The following is a 17,114-nucleotide window of genomic DNA, read 5'->3' as shown; positions in this document are numbered from 1 at the left end:
TTTGGAAGTAATAGTTCCCATGACTCTAGGAGTGTGGCCTGTCAAATACTGACATATAGCTTATTCCTGCATCTTCTGTAACTTCATTGGTTCTTAAGCTTTTGGCATTTTACTAGTTCTGAAGGAACAAGTGGAAGTGTTTTGTTTTAGTTACATGGCTACTGAATTTTCCCTCCCTACACACATGATGCATTTGCTCTTTTTTTGCTTTTGTGAAATTGTCTCTCTTTTCCTGGGCTGCTCAAGTTTTAAAATGCTGTCTTATTTTGCAGTAGGTAAAGGATATGGATCAGATTTTTAGGATTTTCTCCGCTAAAAACAAATACAAGGCAGCATAGCATGGGTAGGCAGGAGTGTTAAGTATGATCAGCCTAACATGAAATAAATGTTTAACACTTTATTCTGCAGTAGTTGCAACTGACTAGGTAAACAAAGAATAAATTTGAAGGTAGTGTATGCTGTAGTTTCTACAGATAAATAACTTTAATGCTCTGTGATTGATTTGTATAACTTAAGTTTTCCTTCCTCACTAAGTTATTGATAAAATCTTAGATGTTTACAGAGTGGGTTTGCCAAATTAAAAAAAAAAAAAATACACCAAATGAACAAAAACCCCCAACTAGGTTTCATAGAGAATGTTTTTGTGTTAATGCTCAAAACTGTTACTTCAAAAATATTTTCAGGCTGTAACACTTGACCCAAATTTCTTGGATGCTTACATCAATCTGGGAAATGTCCTGAAGGAGGCAAGGATATTTGACAGGTAAGCAGATAACTACTGTCGCTCTGTCAGTGGCCTGTCAGATGTATCAAGATACAAATTAGGTTCCTGATGTAAAATATCTTTGGACAGTATAGCAAAGACTTGTACACTAAGCAAACACATGTCTTGGAAATGCGTACAGAGCAGGTTACTGGAATAAAAAAAAAAATTCTGTGGAATATATTCCTCTATGTTACTTTCCTGTACTTAATAAAATGTTAAAAATAAGAGTTGGTGAAGGTATTGATGAAAACAGATTTGAAGTTAAGATTGGGGACAGGTAGGATAAGATGTCTGAAAAGGCATGAACCTTCAAGTTCTCTGTTTTTGTTATGTGATTCAGGACATGATCTACAAGCATGTCTCTTCTTAGAATTTTCCTTCTATGTAGGACAAGCTGAAATGCTGAAATTCAGCTAAGCATCTGATTGAATATTTTGTATTTGTTGTGTGTCAGCATCATCTTACTGCATGGGGTTGCAGTACTGTTGCGCTCTTTTTGAACTAACTTGTTTTGAGACATCTGATCTGATAACCTGAATCTTACATTTGTTTCTGGAAGAAGATCCAGGATGCGTTATTTATATGCAGTGTACCATACTGCATCTGTTAATTGGATTATGATTTCTGGTAGCTGTGGTTTGTGGCTCCAAATTTAATAAAAGTTTGCAAGGAATAGGTTAATTATTCTAACTAGTTGCGTTGCACACAGAAATCACTGAATGATTTACACTGTTTTAACCACAAATTAATGGGACAAACATGGGCATGTTTCGTCATCATTTTAGACTTTACATCACCTTTTTGAGAATTTACAACAGAACGTATATTGTTGGGATTTTTCTAGAAATCGCATTTGAATACATCAGTCATATATATAGTGCTATAGGAGCATATAATTAAAGATTTCACTTTCGAACGAAGTGAGGTTTGAAGTATAAGTAAAGCGTGATACATGTGTTAGGTTAGCAGAGAGAATAAAGCCATGTAATAATATACAATTTAATAGTAAACCGGGGAAAAAAGTGTAGCAAAGGTCTCATGCTTATCCTAGTAATGAGGAGTGTTTTTAAAAAAGTAGATGAAAGCTTTACTTTTTTTCCAGACGATTTATGTTGATCACTATACAGTATCAGGTGGGAGGAAGACATTCCTGTTTTAAGAAATAATTCTTTTAGTCTGCTAGTTATTACAGAATGGAGCATAGCTTTAAAATTACTTGAATAATAATAATAATTCATCCCTTGATTTAGCTTTTAATTCAGGTAGTACTCTTCTGTGTTTTCAGTAACATCTTGCAGGACAGATTTATGTGTGTTAATAATACATATCCCTTGAAGTTTGGGGATTTTCTTATGTAGGTTGTTTTTATGACCAAGGTAAATGGCTGTTCTGTGGATGATTGTTTACCTTCTTTTTCTTGTTACAGAGCTGTAGCAGCTTATCTACGAGCCTTGAGTTTGAGTCCAAATCATGCAGTTGTGCATGGCAACCTTGCCTGTGTGTATTATGAGCAAGGACTAATAGACCTAGCAATAGACACCTACAGGAGGGCTATAGAACTACAACCCCACTTCCCTGATGCCTATTGTAACTTGGCCAACGCCTTGAAGGAGAAAGGCAGTGTAAGGAGTACTCTTTTTTTTCCTTTTTAAATTTTTAAAAGTACAGTGAATGTTTATTTTAGACACTAGGTGTAACCAACTTTATTAAGATTTAGTTAGTCATAAGGAAGAATAATTCAGGATATCTCCACCTTGAACCTATTAAAAATGATTGTATAATGACTTCTCATAAACAGTGTTGTTACAACAAATATTACCATGTTAACAGTATCCCTTTCTTTGAAGGTGGTAGAAGCAGAAGAATGCTACAATACAGCTCTTCGACTTTGTCCCACTCATGCAGATTCTCTCAACAATCTAGCAAACATCAAACGGGAACAGGGGAATATTGAGGAAGCGGTTCGTCTTTATAGGAAGGCTCTTGAGGTACAGTTGAATGTGGTGAGGGAGAGGTGGAGAGTTAAAGTTGGGAATGTGTAATATAACACAGATTTTTTTTTTTTTTCCCCTCTTTCGTTGTAATTGGAAGAACTGAGAGTCATATAAAAAGAAGATTAAGAAGTGCACAAGTATTTTTTTTTAATATGATCTACTTGGGCCATGTGAGAGACAGATTCTACTTTTTTTTTTTCTTCAAGGTGTTTCCAGAGTTTGCTGCTGCGCATTCAAATTTAGCAAGTGTTCTGCAACAGCAGGGAAAGTTACAGGAAGCTCTGATGCATTACAAAGAGGCTATTAGGTAAATGGATACTATCTGTAATAGTCCCAGCCTTTCATAAGAGCAAAGTGCCATAGATCTGTACACAGTAGTGTATTTTAATTCAGATATTTGCTTTGCAAACAAAAAAGTCTGGGTATGGGTATGATTTCTCATTGAAGGAGGAGCTTGTATTGTTCATGACATATATATATATATTATCTTTATTCTCAGAATCAGCCCCACATTTGCAGATGCTTATTCTAATATGGGAAATACTTTGAAGGAGATGCAGGATGTTCAAGGAGCTCTACAGTGCTACACCCGTGCCATTCAGATAAACCCAGCTTTTGCTGATGCCCATAGCAACCTGGCCTCTATTCACAAGGTAGCACATGCGAATGATTCACTCCTAGAGTATGGTGGGGCACTGTGAGTACTTACCCTTAGTGTATTTTTATCTGCTGACTCATTTCTGTGTCTTTATAGGATTCAGGGAATATACCAGAAGCCATTGCCTCTTACCGCACTGCTCTAAAACTGAAACCTGATTTCCCAGATGCCTACTGCAACCTGGCTCACTGTTTGCAGGTGAGGAAGACAAGGCTTTGATTGTAATTCTTAAGATTCCTCTGTAGCAAATGCTAAGTTTGATCACCTCAACCAATCACTAATTTAAATGTAAAAGAGTAGTCTTAAATCAGAAGGTAAGATTATGCAGTCATCAACAGTAAATACTGAAGTTCTTGCTTCCTTTTTTGGAAGAAACATTAGTCTCAACTTGTAAAATATCTGATGTAGATCAAAGGAAACTCTTGTCCTAATAGTCTTTTAATTTTTCCTTTTCCTAGATCGTCTGTGATTGGACAGAGTATGATGAAAGAATGAAGAAGCTGGTTAGCATTGTAGCTGATCAGCTGGAGAAAAACAGACTGCCTTCTGTTCACCCACATCATAGCATGCTGTATCCCCTTTCTCACAGTTTTAGAAAGGCTATTGCTGAGAGACATGGAAATCTGTGTTTGGATAAGGTACGAAGTTTTATATAGGCCAGTTGTGAAGTACTCTGTGGTTTTGCCTGTTCCTACTGGAAAAACTAATACTCACATAGTCAGTACTACCTTTTGTAAGGTTTCTGGGTCGCTGACCTGTAGAGAGATGGGACATGGGGTTACTCATAGTTTTGCAAAGTACAAGTGTGTTTTGGAAAAGCAGAGTGAGTACATTATTCTTTCCTGACAGTAAATCCAGGCAGCTGTGCGAACAGATCCAGGCAGATTTATCAAAATCTGGTCCTTTCCAGCATCCGTAGCGCTTGGAACCTGACACTGCCTTTAGTGAATCCTTGCTGGAATGTGTGAGTCTCTTTGTATTTGATTGGCTCTGGGATTTCCAAATGCACTTGCTTTAGTGGTGATGGCAGCAATGTTACTGGGGGAATGCATCACAGTAGGAAGTACTTCAGTATTCATTATGATTCTGCTTTGGAGTACTTTGTGTGCAGTAGAACAGATTCTTCCAAAAACATATCTTCTCTTGCTGTAATTACTTAACTGTATGCCATTTCCATGAGACTGCACAGAACCTCTGTGCATATCTTTAATATCTTCATCAGTGACATAGTGGGATCGAGTGCACCCTCAGCAAGTTTGCGGATGACACCAAGCTGAGTGGGGTGGTTCACATGCCTGAGGGATGGAATACCATCCAGAGGGACCTGGACAAACTCGAGGAATGAGCCAGTGTGAACTTCTTGAGGTTCAAGGCCAAGTACAGGGTCCTGCACCTAGGTTGGGACAACCTCTGGTATCAAGACAGGCTGGGGGCTAAAGGGATTGAGAGCAGCCCTGCTGAGAAGGACTTGGGGGTATTGGTGGATGAAAAACTGGACATGAGCTGGCAATGTGCACTTGCAGCCCAGAAGGCCACCCGTATCCTGGGCTGCATCAAGAGAAGCATGCGCAGCAGGTCGAGGGAGACGATTCTGTCCCTCTGCTCTGCTCTGGTGAGATCCCACCTGGAGTACAGCATCCAGTTCTGGAGTCCTCAGTAGAAGACAGACATAGATCTGTTGGAGAGGGTCCAGAGGAGGCCAAAGAAAGGATCAGAGGACCGGAACGCCTCTCCTGTGAGGACAGGCTGAGAGAGTTGCGGTTGTTCAGCCTGGAAGAAAGGAGGCTCTGGGGAGACCTTATTGCAGCCTGCCAGTGCTTAGAAGGGGCTTATAGGAGAGATGGGGACAGACTTTTTAGTAGGGCCTCTTGTGATAGGACGAGGTGTAATGTTTTTAAACTAGAAGGGTAGATTTAGACTAGATAGAAAGAGGAAATTTTTGACAGTGAGGGTGGTGAAACACTGGCACATGTTGCCAGAGAGGTGGTAGATGCCCCATCTTTGGCAACATTCCAGGTCAGGTTGGATGTGGCTGTGAGCAACCTGATCTAGTTGAAGATGTCCCTGCTCACTGCAGAGGGGTTGGACTTGATGACCTTTAGAGGTCCCTTCCAACCCAAACTATTCTATGATTCTATGACCTCAAGAGTGCAGTTGCAGTCGATGGCAAATTATTTAAAAAGAAGTTGCATCAAATTTTAGTTCTCTTCAACTAGAGTCATAGCTGTTGGCGTCTGTGAATGTTGAGACAGACTACTTGAGCAGGTTGCCAACATAATTGAAAATAGGTTGTCAGCCAGTGGAAGGGTCTGGTTAGCTAATGTAAAGACCTCAAACTTCAGAAGGGAACACTTAGCTTTCGAACTGGCTTGTTTTAATAATAATAAATAATCCTTTCAGCTGATGTCTGGGAAAGATGGTGAGCATAAGAAAGCATGCTGTGGTGCTTCACAGGAACACTGTTCTGGTCACAAGTGGCTTGTAGTTTCAGAACTTCCTGGTTGTAGTGGTGTGGTATCAGTATATTTAATAATCAGGGGTGTAATACTTAAACTGTTAGAAAAGCAGAAATGTCAGCTTGCAGTAGCGATGTCTGTATTTGGCTGAGTGTGGGTATGTGACATCTTGTAGCACAGTTTGTGGACATTACACTTGGCTCCAATGGAATACATATAATGCATGTTTGAAATGACACATACCCAGAGACTGCTTACTTGAATGTGGGATAAGGCTAATTCTACAAACTCATTGGGCGGGGGGGGGGTTGTCCTTCTGTTTAGCATTTGTTTTTTTTTCCTGAGTTTATAAACAGTTGTGTATGTTTTCTTGTCAGATTAATGTTCTTCATAAGCCACCATATGAGCATCCCAAGGATTTGAAGGCCAGTGAAGGTCGACTTCGTATTGGCTATGTGAGCTCTGATTTTGGAAACCATCCGACCTCACACCTAATGCAGTCAATCCCAGGCATGCATAACCCAGACAAATTTGAGGTAAAAATATAAATGGTGTGCTTATAAAGCTTTAAATATGGTTTTAAGTGTCACTTTTTCTTGGTGCAGGCAGGTAAAATAGGGAAAGGGAAGTTCTTGTTTTGAGGTTTTGTGTGTTTTGGGGTTTGTTTTTTGTTAGTGGGCGTTTTTTATGAGTTGAAGAGTTCTTCAGCCTGAGACATCCTCCTTTACCAATGTGAAGTGTTATTTAGAAGGCAGAAGAATTAGATACCCGTCCTTAGAATTACTGTAGGTGGGATTTGTGGCCCATGGAAGACTTCTTTTAAGCTTCAGCTGCTGTTCTTTGAGTAGATTTGTTTCATCATCAAGCTACTACTGCCTGGTTACTTCTGATTTACAGTTTTTTGCTCACTCTCTGCTGCTGTTTTTTTACATTTATTTTTCTCTGGGGTACCTCAAGCAGAAACATAAACCTCAGATTGGTCTGGCTACTGCTTTTTCAAAAGGAAATGATACTACATGTACTCCAGAAGGAGCGTATACAATTTAGCAGTGCTAAAGACAGTCAGGTCTGTATTTATTTGGTGTCATGTTAAGGGGTTGAGGCTGTAAATAGAACTAATTCCCAGTTACGTTGTTTGCTCCATGACTGTTTAAATTGTCTGGGTTTTGAGCTCCTGTTTTCCAAGACATTAGAACTTGCTTATCTTTGTAAAGGGTTGTAAGTTTTTCCTTCTTGCAAAAGTGTTTTTTATTAATCTTTCTTTGTTTTGGTTTGTTTGGTTTGTTTTTGAGCTTTTTTCCCCTACCTTCTTGCTTTTTTCTTGGTCGTGAAGTCTTTGTAGTCTGAAATCCTTGTGTCAAAGCTGCATCCTTGAATTCTTATCCCAAGTGTGACTATGAGGCAGGTTTTTTCATGGCACAGTTAAATTGGTACATGGGGTGTGGGGAGAATATATCATTTAACCTTGAATCAGTTCAGGACAAAGTGCAGTCTTTCTTGTTCTGGGTTTATAAAGCTCTACAGAGCTTAATTTAAATACTAAATAGAAGTTATCTGTTGTTTTACTAAAATCGTGCTTTTGTCCTGCGAGATAATAAATTCTCTGCATATTGGTTCTATTTGTTCATACATATCTATATGTGCTAGGTTAGCTAAAGATGCCTGTTTACATAACCTGTCAACCTTGAGTTTCTCAGATACATTTGCAGTTTCTTAATTAGAGAGAACTAGTCACTGTTTAAAGAATTTGTTAAAAAGCTTCCCCAAGGTTTAGCTTGTCTGTTCAACCTCAGTCATAATTATGATTCTCACTAATTACAAATCCAAAGGTGTCTGTAAAAGGTGTTCTTAGAGAATTTAATGCTTATGCAAATCCATTTGTTAAAGTTACTTTACCTTGCACTGATGAGAACATTGTATATGTATATCTAGGCAAGATGCTGTGCCATACTCTAGCACCAGAACTGGGGCCTGGTGCAAATGTGTTAAATGCCCTATGCCCCTTTTTTCCTTTGGACTTCTTTCTCAACTGGTAAATGCCACACAAATAAATATAATATAATTTGTATGAAATTAGATGTAATTTTGCTAATGTAATTTAAAATTGCGATACCGTATGTTTTACAGCAAAGTTGTTTTGTTGGCAAGCTGTTGCAGATACTCAATTTTTGGTGCCTCATATTCTAGGTATTCTGTTATGCCCTGAGTCCTGATGATGGTACAAACTTCCGTGTAAAAGTAATGGCTGAAGCAAATCATTTCATTGACTTATCTCAGGTGAGCTTTTTTGATGCATTGACCTTTTAGCAAACCTAAATGAAGAAAGAGATCAGCCTGTAGTTTGGTTTTTTAGTTGCAATAATTTCTTGAATTAGGCTAATGTTAGCCTTGAGAATTTTGGAGTTTGTAGATGTATTGGTGTTATGCCTTACCTGGCATGTAGTGGTTACTGTGTGACCTCACTATGACTATTAAAAGGTAATGTATAGCAATATTGAATAACTGTTCCATTAAGTTGTGAGATAATAGATCTAAATGTCATGGATAAGTCAAGATGCCACAACTGTAAATATATCTAAGCTTGCTTTACTCCAGTGAAGCAGGACAGAGGCTTAATGATTAATGGGGGGATTTTGCCCCTCTATCAGAAGGCTGTTTTGATAACATTTACAGGTAGCTTTGGTTTTTTTTAAGTTCCATGTGAAAACTGATGAGGATTTCAGTATACACAGAAGCCAAGGGGTTATTAAACTATCTCAAGATAACTGGCAAAATCCTAAAGCAACATGGGATAATCAGTGTACACTAATAATGGAACTGGATTGGCACCTGGACAGTCCCAGATTAGGTGACAGATAAAATTTGCATATATTTTTTAAATTCATGGTGTTGTTCAGAACCTGCTCACATAAGTAAAAAAGCTAAATTGATGTCAGCAGAATTGCTCTTTGGGATGGGTTTTGCAAAGCTGATTTTCAAAAATGTTCTTTTAGAATAATGAGCTTCAGTTATGCTTGTGGAAAGCTGTCTGTGTCTCCTCCTGCTTTTGCAGCTGTGCATGTTGAAACTCCTGATTCATAGAAAACAGGGTAGAAATTTCATATTTGTTATTGCACTTAACAGCTATTTAAGAAAAATTCTTCCCTTTGTCTGGAGTGGTACATTGAGTTTTCGTACTTAAAATTCTTGAGGCATCAAACTTGTATTTTTAAATTACAATGCAACTCTTAGAGATTTGTGCAGGAGGGTCAAACAGGTAGAAACGGTTTGCTCTGATCTATTGCATTAGCGGTGTAGCTTACTGAAAGTTAAACTAAGATGGGAACTCAGATTGTTGTCCTTGTAGAGATATAACCACCTGTGTGCATGCATTTACCCTGCTATAAAATGCGAAGTAGCTTTCCCCTTTTTACAAAAATGAAGTACTTTCATGGTGCATATTAATTGCAGAGTGAGTCAGCATTAGCAGTAGCTGCAGAGTAGTTAATTGGCTTACTTTTGATATTCAGTTTAAAATAATTTCTCTGTATTCTTAGTTTGGAAATCTACCATTTGCCATACATGAGCTTTGATCACTAATTAGCCTTACAGGAGCAATGGTGACGGGGCTGTTCTGGTTTGTATAGCCTCAGTTTCTAGCCTTTGGCTTTTATTTTACTGCTGCTGAACTAGATGCATCTATCAAATACTTTCTTTTATCTGCTTGTAGGTAATGACCGATTATATAATTAATTCTTGTAGGGATTTAAAACTGTTTACCTTTCAGTATTAGACAGGAAGAGATACATTGTAATTTCCAAGGCTTTGCTGTTCTTCTTGAAAGTCATTGGTAATACCTTGTGTGAAGTTCCGCTCTTCTTAGTTCTTGGCTAAATGAAAAACAGAAGCAGTGTCAGTGTTGCTTGAGGTTTCTTCTGTGGCCTGTTTGTAATATCTTTCTGCATGACTTGCTGAGCTTGGCAACGCTAGGTATCACTCCTTTGATTTGAATGTGCAGATGCAATCGTCAGCTACCACAGTTACAGTTTCTGTCATCAACTGCTTCAGCTGTGTCTAGCAAACATATTTTTCTTGGCTTCAACAAGGGTTGTTTTTCATCGATTTGAGGACTTACACCTCTGCAAAACCAGCAGTAATGAGATTTAAGTCTCGCCTAAATTAAATTATGCAGCTGACATTTATCCATTGGTACACTGATGACTAATCACATCTATTACTGAAAGACTGAAAACAAAAATAACCTTATTTATTCTTCAGATACCATGTAATGGAAAAGCAGCAGACCGCATCCATCAGGATGGGATACACATTCTTATTAATATGAATGGTTACACCAAAGGAGCTCGAAATGAATTATTTGCCCTGAGACCAGCACCTATTCAGGTAACTAAGTTAGAGGGCTCGACATCTCCAAAAAAACACTTGTGAGTAGGAAGAGTTTCTCTCTTTCTTCTGTCAGAATGAAAAAACATTGAAGGCTCATGTTGATCAGTAAGTGAGAGAGACTTTTTAGGTTTTGGCATATGTGAGGCAATTGGGATCATTCTGTTGAAGAGTAGTAGTTTGGGTTTTTTGTGTGCTTTATGGGCAGTTGACCTCTGTCCTGAAAGAGAACTACTTAATTTTATGAGGTTCCTGTACACCACTGGCTTTCTTGCATTAGTAAGAACAAAGAAAGGGCATTTAAAGCAATTGTAGAAATGAGATGTTGCATTTTAATCTCTTTAGGCTTAGTGAAATTCTAATTAGAGTAAGTCAGAATCAATGTCAAGAGTTACTTTCTGACTAAGGATTTTCTAAAATGCCTATGGAAAGAGAATGGGAAAAACCTGAATCAGAGTCACTCTAGTCTCAGCTAAGAGAAGCTGTAATCACTGATGATTAGTATTCAGGCTGTAGCTGCACGTAGTTGGATACTTTGGCCTTTTGCTGAGGTATCAATTTTAGAACATCCTTTAACTGTTCACTGTCTTAGTAATGAAAATTGGGGGTTACTGGTTACTCTTCAGTTGATAAAGGACAAGAAGGAACTTGAACCTGTAGGTGGAAAATTTAACTTAAGATGCATTGATTTTTAACTTCCTTTATTTTTGCAATGCACCTGGGACTGGAGCCTTGCTTTCTTTTTTTTTTTTAGGCAATGTGGCTAGGGTATCCTGGAACCAGTGGGGCATTGTTCATGGATTATATCATCACAGATAAAGAAACTTCCCCAGTTGAAGTGGCTGAGCAGTATTCAGAGAAATTAGCTTACATGCCAAACACTTTCTTCATTGGAGACCATGCCAACATGTTCCCCCATCTGAAGGTACGTAGGAAGACAGGGCAACAAAAGTAGGTGTTTTCCATAGCTGTTTTCATAAAATGGCATTTAGTACCGTACTTTGTGAGGGATCTTGTAACTTTTTTAAAACTTTTTTTTAACAGAAAAAAGCAGTCATTGATTTCAAGTCCAATGGTCATATTTATGATAACAGAATTGTTTTGAATGGCATTGACTTGAAGGCTTTCCTTGACAGCCTCCCTGATGTCAAGATTGTTAAGGTGAGAGCTACTTACTTTGTATGTTCAGTCTTAGGGACTGAAGCTAGTACTTCTCTGATGCTTATGTGATTTATCTTAGATGAAGTGTCCTGACAGTTGTGACAACGCAGATGGCAATGCCGCCCTCAGTATGCCAGTCATTCCTATGAACACAATTGCAGAAGCTGTGATTGAGATGATTAATCGTGGGCAAATTCAGATAACTATCAATGGATTCAATATCAGTAATGGGTTAGCAACTACTCAGGTGAGGCACTTCAAGATACTGTTCTCTTGAGTTTTATGTTATATCTGTATGTTTTAAGGAAGAAAGACCTCCAGGCAAATGTCTTCTGTCTCATGTTGATATACTGAAGGAGACTCACAAATGGGTTATGAGCCACAGATGTACTGGAAAGATGATTTCCCACCCCCCCCCCCCCCCCCGATAGAGGGAATATATCAAGAGGTATCATAAAGTCCAAACAAATTTAATATTGTTGCATAAAGAATACACTTTGTTCAGAATTTGAAGGCAAGATTTGCTCATTGCCTCCAGCCTACAGAGGATTTGTGAGCTGCTACCCAGTTTCAGTTGTGGTTCTCCTTTACAAAAAAATTGCTGGGTGATACAGGCGAAGTCATTCCTCTGTATCTCAACAATGTTTATTCATCTCCTTACTTCTTTATGAACTATGCACTATACCACCATCTCTCAGTGCTTAACAGTTCATGGGATTTTTAGTGATAGTGATTGTTCCTGGTTTTGTTTAATACTTCTTCCTTTGCAGAACAGTTCTTTTTTAAAAATACCATGTTTTGACATTGGCATAACTCTTTAACTTGTGAATTTTATTCAGTTTACAGTCCTTCAGGAGACTTTTGCATCATTTTGAGACCTTTTATTATCACTGCTCTATCCATAATCTCATGTCTTTGTTTCTTTTTATGAAAATGTTCTTTTGTTCACAAATGAGACTTTAAGTTGGTAATAGCTTATGTCTTAGATCAGTAAACTTACTAGCTTTTTTTTCTGAACTGTTGGCCCCTGGGAGTAATAGAGAATTCTTGTCTTAGTACTCCACCACCAAGATGAAACAATTTAAGTTCTGTTGGTGCACTTTTAAACAGGATTTCTAACTTCTGATCGCACTAATATAACCCTTCTCTGTGCTTGTTCTAATTTGATATTGGCTACTTTTGGGCATAGGTCAATGAGAACTGTGCATGGTATTTTTTGAGGTCTCGGTGACCTGGATAAGTAGCACTTCTACCAACTTTTGTTGAACTAAACTATCTTGTGCATCTTCTAACGGAGTCAGTGACAGTGATCCATTGTCATTCATGTCATGTTTGTCAACAGTGTGCTTATTTTGGCTGGCTGCACTGGCACTGAGATAAATTTTAAATATATATGTATGTAAAATATAAAAATACAGAGTGCATTTAACAAGTATAATCAGATATTAATATTCTAATATTTATTATATAATATTTATAATGTGTATATATATTTAGATAAAACATATATAAATAAAAAGGCTCAAAGTACCTGTTTTGCCCTATCTGTACTTATGTTTTTATCTGTTTTTGATCCCACCATTGCTTGGCATTATTAAAAAAAAAAAAAAAATCGTACTTCTGGCATTATTTAAAAAAAAATTAAAAATCATGCTTCCGCCTCAAGACTCTTGCATGGTATTCTGAGTATCCCAACTTCATCCTCTGCTGTTTTTTATTACCATATTCCTATTCTTTGTGAAGGCTGTAAGATCCATTCTTTCTTCAAAGTCCTCTAGTCTAATTTTGAGCTCTTCCCATTATTTCATTGTCTGCTAGTTCCTTACAGTCTATCAGTTTGCGTCTTCAGTCTGGACTATGTGTTCTGTGCCTGTTGTCTTTTATCTTAAAAGTAAAACCCCAAAAAAACAACCAAACATAAAAACCCTGTTGCTTCCTAAATGCTTTTTTAGTCTTCCTTGAAGTCTTAATTTCATTTTTGGTCTCAAGGAAATGAAGTGACCTTAAGGAGGGGAGGAGTCCATGTGTAATGCCTGTTCATACGATAAATCTTTGCAGTCATTCCAGTTACCTGGAATTTCAAGGAGATACAGCAAGGGCATGAAAATGCCCAGTGCTTTGTACCTTGATGGTTGCAACATTGTGGCATCCACAAGCCTTGTATGCATACTGGTTACATTGTTAGGGTTTCCTATAATAACCACCCCCAGCCTCCCCCTCCTACCCCCCCGCCCCCCAGATATGGTTACAGTAACTTAGGATGCTAACAAATGTTGCAGTGTGTCTAAGGACAATTCCACAGGGCACAGTCTTGTTTCCTGGAATTTCAGTGCTGCAATAGTTTTTTTTTTTTCTTTAGATTAACAACAAAGCAGCAACTGGTGAAGAAGTTCCACGAACTATAATTGTTACTACCCGTTCTCAGTATGGCTTACCAGAGGATGCTGTTGTATACTGTAACTTTAATCAGCTGTATAAGATTGATCCTTCCACTTTACAGATGTGGGCTAATGTGAGTATCTGTATCTGATATGAAATCTAAGGTCAGAATTCTGGAAAATACCTGTTCTATTCAAGTTAGCAGAAACTTCATGCGAGTTATAACTGTAACTGTTCTGTGGAAAACGTTGACCTTGAGCTATTTGAATCTTTACAATGCTCGTGTTGAAGGACTTAGTGTTAATAGAATACAGAATCTTTTAGATTGATTTCAAATCACATCTGTGCTTCTAGACAGTGAAAAAGTGAAAAATTACATCTTAGCTTAAGTATGCTGGTACTGCATTATGAAGTAAGTTTGGTCTTCCCTAGTCTGCACAATTAAGTCATAACTGTCCTTGGCAGTTGGTTGATTGATAGATCTGAGTACTGAGCATCTGTATCGAGGTCTAGTTTATAGTGTATTGCTGAGAGTTACTTGAAGGGTAATTTTTTTTTATATTCCATAGCATGGGCCTATAAATAAATGAGATCATAAATTTCAAGACTTAGTGTCTAAGTACTGCTGTATGAACTATTGCTCAGAGTTGCTGTCTCTTTCAGTGGGATTAGAAATTCCACCTGGAATGGTGATTCCCCCCCCCCCGCCCCCCCCCCCGCTTTATACGTCAGAAGATTAAAGTATTGAATGGTTATGCCTTTTGCTTCATTTTGGTATGTGGTAATTTGTTCAGAAAAGGAAATGTTTGTGACTGAACTTTCTGTGTTTGCTTCTTTATTTGTGTTACAGATCCTAAAAAGAGTTCCGAACAGCGTGCTGTGGCTGCTACGTTTCCCAGCTGTAGGAGAACCCAATATTCAGCAATATGCACAAAACTTGGGTCTTTCCCAAAACCGAATCATCTTTTCTCCTGTTGCCCCCAAAGAAGAACATGTGAGGAGAGGGCAATTGGCTGATGTTTGTCTAGACACTCCGCTTTGCAATGGGCACACAACTGGGATGGATGTACTCTGGGCTGGGACTCCAATGGTCACTATGCCAGGTAATACAGCGGGGAACCTACCTAGAAGAGATGGGTTTGGATATTACAAACAGCAAGCCCAACAGCCTTAGCTGCCTCTTGTAGAGGCAGAGGGAAGGTAACTCATACTCTGCAGTATGTTACTTGATAAGCTTACTCCTGTTACCAAATTTTGTTGTTGTTGTTTTTTTTCTTACAGGCGAGACTCTGGCATCACGAGTTGCTGCCTCCCAGCTTACTTGTCTGGGTTGTCTTGAACTCATTGCAAAAAGTAGACAGGAATATGAGGATATTGCTGTGAAACTGGGAACTGATCTGGAATAGTAAGCAAACTTGTATTGTGTCATGCGGTAACATCAAGAATGTAAAGTGCTGTATTGGGCACAGTGCTGAGACTTATCAGTAGTTTTAATCTTGCAGATATTGTAATATTTAAAATAGCTAGACAAGCCTCTTCTAGAGGTCTTTCGTCTTGCAGTTAACTCAGCTTCTGCTTTTACAGTAAACTTAACAGTGCACCCAACTGAATAACAGTGCTGCCTGTTCTGAAGAAATTGCTCATGTGCAGGCTCTTACCTGGTAAAAAGTGCAATATAGTTCACCTTTTGTTCTTTTTAAATTGAGGGTTAAACAGTTTGTTTTTAAGTTTAAGATTAAGCAGTTTGTCACTTCCTGCACTTTAAAATCGTGCTGTAAAAAGTTACTGCAGTACAGATAATGCAGCAAGTTAATGTGCTAGTGTCGCAGCTCTTCAGAGTTGAAGTGGTCATGCTGGTCTTTATCAGAAATGATGAGGGGGTGAAACAGTAATATGAATTTGGTGGCAGTGAGGGAACAGATACTTTTGAAACAGTTGTGCTGGCAGTTCTGGGTTAGCTGAAAATAGTGGATATCAAAAGTAAACAGTATTATGAAGTGTTTGGAACCTCTCATGACTGCTTCAAATTAACTCTTTTTGTAGCCTGAAAAAAATACGTGGCAAAGTCTGGAAGCAGAGAATATCCAGTCCTTTGTTCAACACGAAACAGTACACAATGGACCTGGAGCGGCTTTATCTTCAGATGTGGGATCACTATGCTGCTGGCAACAAACCGGACCACATGATTAAGCCAGTAGAGGCCAGTGAGTCTGCATGAAGAGAGACTGTCTGTGTGCCCCCACAGAACTCTCCAGGAACTGAGCCTCTCAAACACTTCTGCAGAGATGATGAGCTAAAAACTGTGCATTTCTACTTAATCTGCCTGGTACTCTGTGGCTGAAGTAATACATGATGGTGATTAAAGCACAGCCAGACTTATTTCTTGCATGATAGGGAAAGACTCAGTAGAGCCTGGGATCCTTTTATTCCATGAGGAATTTGAATGGGATTGAGCCATGTACATGTGAGCCTGTGTGTATGAGTGATGTAGTGGTTGCTGGGGGAAGTTTCAACTGCCCAACCAATTATGATTTCATGAATTGATTTAATCTTGCTATGAATCTCTCTCCTTTTATGTGGATTGGGAATTGGAGCATTTTAACATTTGATTTTGGGTACTCCTGTTGGTATATGTGTGGTTCTCCCATGACAAGATTTCCAGCTAGTGAGCGTTGCTCCCTGCATTAATTTCTAAACTGTGTGGACTGAAAGGGTGTATTTGCTGGTGTAGTCTTTTTTTATAGGTTTTATAAACCACTTGAGCCTATATCAGCCTTTTAATGTTTGACCTGTTTTGGAGCTCTCTGTAATGTGTTGGTTTAGATAAGGACTTCGGGGTTTTTTTTGTTTTGTTTTTAAGCTTCTCCAATAACTCGGCTAATTGGCTTTTCTGTTGAAAAACCAAATTTGATTTGAAATTAATGCTCCCCACAAGTGTTTGAGGTAAACACAAACTGGTGCCAAATACAGATCTTTCAGGAATGATTGTTAATTATGTATAGAGGCGTAGTCCTAGGTACTGTAGCAAAGACTTTAAACAAAAAATAAAGCTTTGGTTTGCCAGTTTGACTGACTTGACCAGCGTTTCGTGTTTTCTGCTGCGCTCAGAAAAGTATTCTGAACTGCTGGCTTTTCATCTTCCTTTCTGTAATTTTGTTTTAAATAACACTATTTATTTCAGCAGAAATAATCCCAGGTAAGTGTAGATCTTACACATAGGTGTTTCCATATCCACTAGGTTAGACTACGCTCACCTAAACGTGAAAGCTCTGGTGGGTGGGCAGGCATGCTTAATTCAGAAGCTTTTTAGGGCCTCA

At 38.4% G+C, this 17,114-nt stretch overlaps 1 protein-coding gene across 2 annotated transcripts in view; it reads left to right on the top strand.

The window, feature by feature from the left end:
- The window catches only part of OGT (O-linked N-acetylglucosamine (GlcNAc) transferase), a gene marked incomplete at its 3' end in the record, with an annotated part of 29,718 nt that extends 13,703 nt beyond the window's left edge, over positions 1–16,015 (top strand). For both annotated transcript variants that reach the window (XM_082003954.1, XM_082003953.1), the window contains exons 6-22: positions 684–763; positions 2,193–2,395; positions 2,621–2,754; positions 2,967–3,067; positions 3,260–3,413; positions 3,515–3,616; positions 3,877–4,056; positions 6,252–6,410; positions 8,062–8,151; positions 10,132–10,257; positions 11,012–11,182; positions 11,302–11,418; positions 11,498–11,665; positions 13,778–13,930; positions 14,648–14,900; positions 15,079–15,202; positions 15,841–16,015. In XM_082003954.1, coding sequence (XP_081860080.1) covers positions 684–763; positions 2,193–2,395; positions 2,621–2,754; positions 2,967–3,067; positions 3,260–3,413; positions 3,515–3,616; positions 3,877–4,056; positions 6,252–6,410; positions 8,062–8,151; positions 10,132–10,257; positions 11,012–11,182; positions 11,302–11,418; positions 11,498–11,665; positions 13,778–13,930; positions 14,648–14,900; positions 15,079–15,202; positions 15,841–16,015 — 2,490 coding nt within the window. The remainder of the gene's footprint in view (positions 1–683; positions 764–2,192; positions 2,396–2,620; positions 2,755–2,966; positions 3,068–3,259; positions 3,414–3,514; positions 3,617–3,876; positions 4,057–6,251; positions 6,411–8,061; positions 8,152–10,131; positions 10,258–11,011; positions 11,183–11,301; positions 11,419–11,497; positions 11,666–13,777; positions 13,931–14,647; positions 14,901–15,078; positions 15,203–15,840) is intronic.
- Between the last annotated feature and the right edge of the window lie 1,099 nt (positions 16,016–17,114).

Source organism: Phaethon aethereus (genome assembly GCF_964289735.1).
Source record: "Phaethon aethereus genome assembly, chromosome: 10".
In the NCBI taxonomy this organism is placed as follows: Eukaryota; Metazoa; Chordata; class Aves; order Phaethontiformes; family Phaethontidae; genus Phaethon; species Phaethon aethereus.
Note: the sequence above shows the minus strand (reverse complement) of the source record. Positions and strands in the feature narration are given on the sequence as shown.